The sequence below is a fragment of the Penaeus vannamei genome, chromosome 5 (assembly GCF_042767895.1).
Source record: "Penaeus vannamei isolate JL-2024 chromosome 5, ASM4276789v1, whole genome shotgun sequence".
In the NCBI taxonomy this organism is placed as follows: Eukaryota; Metazoa; Arthropoda; class Malacostraca; order Decapoda; family Penaeidae; genus Penaeus; species Penaeus vannamei.
The window spans coordinates 44,826,075-44,831,074 of NC_091553.1; the positions used below are offsets into that span (position 1 = coordinate 44,826,075).

Genomic DNA, 5,000 nt, shown 5'->3' on the forward strand with positions numbered 1-5,000 from the left:
TCGCTCAACTCTAGTTCACATAAGTGCTGTAGTTTCCTTGGTGCCATACTTTCGCTCTTCTCAAAGACAGAAAATTCTTTATCCAAAGAGCGAGCCTTATATGGGTAAGAATTTTTTTCGTTCTTGCATCTCACATAGACATTGTTTCTTTCCATTTTTCAATTCAGACGGTCCCTTCGTCTTGCTCTAAGGGTCCATTTGAGTACCTGGGATACTTATATTTATACTATATTTATATACTTATATTTATATTTATATATACTTATATTTACTTATATTTATATTTATATATACTTATATTTACTTATATTTATATTTGTATATACTTATATTTACTTATATTTATATTTATATTTACCTTATATTATATTTATATTTACTTATATTTACTTCTATTATTTCTTATATTTATATTTACTTATATTTATATTTACCTGGGATACTTGTATTTACCTGGGATACTTATATTTATGTGTGCAAAGCTTTGTGTTCGCGCAGGTGTCCAGGGGGCGTGACTTCCACAGGGGCTTGTAGTTGCCTCTTGCTCTTTTTCTTTGTCTATTCCTGGGGAAAGCCGCTGATATTTCATCCTCCCGTAGTACATCATACCTGCCGTCAGTTTCCACGGGCGTGTCTGTGAACATTGTCCTTTTTGTGGGCGGGGTCGTTTCCCGGAGCAAACAGGGCCCCAAATGACTTTTCCTGTGTCAACACGGGCGCAAACACGGGTCACCTACACCGCGCCCCCACAGCACATCTGTGAGCGGGCGAAGGTTTTGAGAGAGAGAGAGAGAGAGAGAGAGAGAGAGAGAGAGAGAGAGAGAGAGAGAGAGAGAGAGAGAGAGAGAGAGAAAGAGAGAGAGAGAGAGAGAGAGAAAGAGAGAGATTGCGATCGCTCGCGCGTGGATGTATGTGTGTTTAGTGTGCGTGTGTGTGTGTGTTCAGTGTGCTTGTGTTTGTGTTTATGTGCATGTGTTTAGTGTGTGTGTGTGGGGGGGGGGATTCATAACCTCAGGAAAAGGGATACTTTCGGCAAATGATTAGTGAGTGTCTGGAAGATTAATAAGCTTCAGAAAAAAGGATATTCTCGGGAAGTAATTAATTAAGGAATAAACAAAGTTATGTACGTTTTTTGTTACATGTTGTCAAGACCGTTTGTATATGTAGCTTGTAAATTGTATGTGTTTCTTTCGAAGCTGACAGATGCTAATAGATGGCGCCTCGATGCGATTCTGTTTCGTGGCTCGTGTCTAATTAATTCGTCATTTTTCTTTTCAGGAAGGATCGTTGTCGAAGGAGACGAGCGACAGCGAGAAGGAAAATACGTTTCACGAACACCTTTTTGTCGGAGTTGTCGGAGGTCTCAGTGAATTTGCCTCGTTAGTGGAGGATGAGGGCGAGGATTGCGCCCGGGAGTACACGGAACGGCGCGTAAGTAGCCTCGCGGGTGAAGGAGGCGCCAGAGCTGCCGGAGAGAAGGACCTCCGGAGGGAAAAGAGTGGGAGGAGGAGGAGGAGGAGGAGGGCGTGATGAGGCTGCTCCTGGGCCGGGCCGAGCGGAGGGCAAGCAGAGCGCGTGAGGTTACGAGATAAGCAGTGCTTTCCGCGATGGCTTTGAGGTTTCTCGGGCTCCTCGCGCTGGCGGCGGCGGGCTCCCTGCTGGCGGCGGCGGTGGAGGACGACGTGGCCGAGTACCCGGGCCTTGCCGAGGATTATCCGGAGCCGGTCGAAGTGTACGACTACGATTACTACGGCGGCGGCGGCATCCACTACCAGGTGGACGACGACTCCTACGTCCGCGAGGGCATGGCCAACGCCACCGCCTTCAAGTGCTTCTGCAAGGGCGACCAGGAGTGGGACGGGAGCGCGTGCAGCGACAAGAGCACGATCGTCGCGGTGATAAATATGCACACGTTCTCGCGGCTGGCGTTTAATACCACTGACTTCGGGCGCGTGTCCGTGGTGGGCCCCCCGCCGTGCGCCCCGCCGGCGCTGCCGATGCTGCTCGACTCCAGAGATGGATTTGAATTCTCGCTAATGGTCAATGGCAGTCTGTTCTGGAACAGCATGATTTACACCAATTATTGTATAGAGCACACGCCGGGTAGTAACTGGTTAGCTCACCTGTGCGTGCCCCCGCCCTCCGTCCCCACCTGCTGCCCCCCCGGCCACGTGCAGGCGAAGAACGGCTCGTGCTTCGGCCGCGGGGAGGGCGCCTTCTCGCCGCCCGTGCTCGTCGAGACGGAAGTCAAGTTCTGGGACGCGAAGGAGGTCGGGCCCCACGAGGTCGTCTGTCCCGACAAGTGGGACAAGCTGCGCCTGCCGCTGGACGACAAGAACGTTAGTCTTCTGTACCAGTCCGGCGTGACGCTCCTGAGGTGGCAGCCGCCCACGATTCAGATGCAGTATCCAAAGAAATACTGCGTGGCGATGGACGCGGAGTCGCAGGGCGGCGCCCCGCAGTACGTAGCCAACCTGTGCTTCCTGGACCCTCTCGTGGACCACAGGGAGACGTGCAAGAACAACACCTGCGTGCGGAAGTGCTGCCCCCTGGACGAGTACCACGGGGACACGTGTTTGCCCGCCTTTGAGGAGAAGCAGAAGTGGAAGCCCGTCTTCTACGAGCACCGCGGGAACGACGTCGTGCAAGCCGTGGACTTCACGGGGGAAGGGATGACGTATGTGATGGGCTATCCCCTGTGCAAGGAGTACTTCCTCATGGAACCTCACAAAATAGGAAGCGACGTCTTCCACCTCATGACCGACGGCACCCTGTACGTCCCGGTGTTCAAGCAGCACTTCCCGCCCGACCGCTACTGCATGGACAACTTCGTGGACCCCGAAGACCACGAGATCCGCATGCAGCCGCTCGTCTGCTTCCACGAAGAGGCCGTCGAGAGCAAAGCCTGCGCCGCCATGCAGTCGTACCTCTACCCGATCCTTCTGCTGGTGTCCTGCGTGTTCCTGGGGATCACGCTGCTGGTGTACGTCAGCGTCCCGGAACTCCACGCCAAAGTCCACGGGAAGTGCCTGGTCTCGCACGTGTCGGCGCTGTTGCTCGCGTACTGCAGCCTCATCACCGTGCAGTGGGCCACCAACACCCTGCCCTCCGTCGCCTGCAAGATCATGGGTGAGGAGGCGATGCGCGCGGAGGAGTCTGGGCGTGTGAATGAGTGTGTGTGTGTGAGTGGGAGGGCGATGGTGGGGGAAAGGGAGAGGGAATGTGACTGGTAGGGAGAAAGGGAGAGGGAATGTGACTTGCAGGGAGAAGGGGAGAGGGAATGTGACTGGCAGGGAGAAGGGGAGAGGGAATGTGACTGGCAGGGAGAAAGGGAGAGGGAATGTGACTGGCGGGGAGAAGGGGAGAGGGAAGGTGACTGGCAGGGAGAAAGGGAGAGGGAATTTGACTGTCAGGGAGAAGGGGAGAGGGAATGTGACTTGCAGGAAGAAGGGGAGAGGGAATGTGACTGGCAGGGAGAAGGGAGAGGGAAGACTGGCAGGGAGAAAGGGGAGAGGGAATGTGACTGGCAGGGAGAAGGGGAGAGGGAATGTGACTGGCAGGGAGAAGGGGAGAGGGAATGTGACTGGCAGGGAGAAAGGGAGAGGAATGTGACTGGCAGGGAGAAGGGGAGAGGGAATGTGACTCGCAGGGAGAAGGGAGAGGGAATGTGACTGGCAGGGAGAAGGGAGAGGGAATGTGACTGGCAGGGAGAAGGGGAGAGGGAATGTGACTGGCAGGGAGAAGGGAGAGGGAATGTGACTCGCAGGGAGAAGGGAGAGGGAATGTGACTCGCAGGGAGAAGGGGAGAGGGAATGTGACTGGCAGGGAGAAGGGGAGAGGGAATGTGACTGGCAGGGACAAGGGGAAAGGGAATGTGACTTGCAGGGAGAAAGGGAGAGGGAATGTGACTTGTAGGGAGAAGGGGAGAGGGAATGTGACAGGCAGAGAGAAAGGGAGAGGGAATGTGACCGACACGGAGAAAGGGAGAGGGAATGTGACTTGCAGGGAGAAGGGGAGATGGAATGTGACTGGCAGGGAGAATGGGAGAGGGAGGAAGAGAGGAGGAGGGGAGGGAGAGGGAGATTAGGTGAAAGAGGGAAAGGGACGGAGAGAGGGAGACAGGGAGGGAGAGGGAGAAGGAGGAGGAAAGGGAGGAGAGAGGGAGAGGGTGGAAGAGAGAGGAGAGAGGGAGAGGGTGGAAGAGAGAGAGAGAAGGAAAGGGAGGGAGAGAGGGAGAGGGAGGGATATAGGGAATTAGAGGGGAGGGAAGGAATAGGGAGAGGGAGAAAGAGGTAAAGAGAGAGCGGGGAGGGGAGGGGGAGGAAAAGGGGAAAAGAGAGGGGGTGGGAGGGAGAGAGGGATAGAAAAGGGGAGGGAGGGAGAGAGGGAAGAAGAGGGGGTGAGAGGGAGAGAGGGAGAGAGGGAAAGAAAGGGAAAGGAAGGAGAGATGGAAATAGGGAGGGAGGGAGAGAGGGAATACAAGGGAGGGTAGGAAAGAGGGAAAGATAGGGGGAGGGAGGGAGGTAACGAAAGAGAAGGATAAAGGAGAGAGGGAGAGGGAGAGGAGAGAAAGATGGGAGAGTGAGAGTGAGAGTGAGAGTGAGAGTGAGAGTGAGAGGAGAGTGAGAGGAGAGTGAGAGTGAGAGTGAGAGGGGAGAGAGAGAGAGAGAGAGAGAGAGAGAGAGAGAGAGAGAGAGAGAGAGAGGGAGAGAGAGAGAGAGAGAAAGAGAGAGAGAAAGAGAGAGAGAGAGAGAGAGAGAGAGAGAGAGAGAGAGAGAGAGAGAGAGACAGAGGGGGGAGGGGGGGAGGGAGGGAGGGAGGGGGAGGGAGGGAGGGAGGGAGGGATGGGAGCGGGATGGGGGGGAGGGAGGGAGGAGGGAGGAGGAGGGAGGGAGGAGGGAGAGGGAGAGGGAGAGGGAGAGGGAGAGGGAGAGAGAGAGAGAGAGAGAGAGAGAGAGAGAGAGAGAGAGAGAGAGAGAGAGAGAGAGAGAGAGAGAGAG

The 5,000-nt window shown here is 54.6% G+C and overlaps 1 protein-coding gene across 1 annotated transcript in view; it reads left to right on the forward strand.

The window, feature by feature from the left end:
* Positions 1 to 5,000, forward strand: part of LOC113826044 (uncharacterized) — a 50,270-nt gene that overhangs the window by 7,466 nt on the left and 37,804 nt on the right. The window contains exon 2 of the mRNA XM_070122169.1: positions 1,279 to 3,129. Within this exon, the coding sequence (XP_069978270.1) occupies positions 1,608 to 3,129 (1,522 nt within the window). The 5' untranslated portion in view covers positions 1,279 to 1,607. The remainder of the gene's footprint in view (positions 1 to 1,278; positions 3,130 to 5,000) is intronic.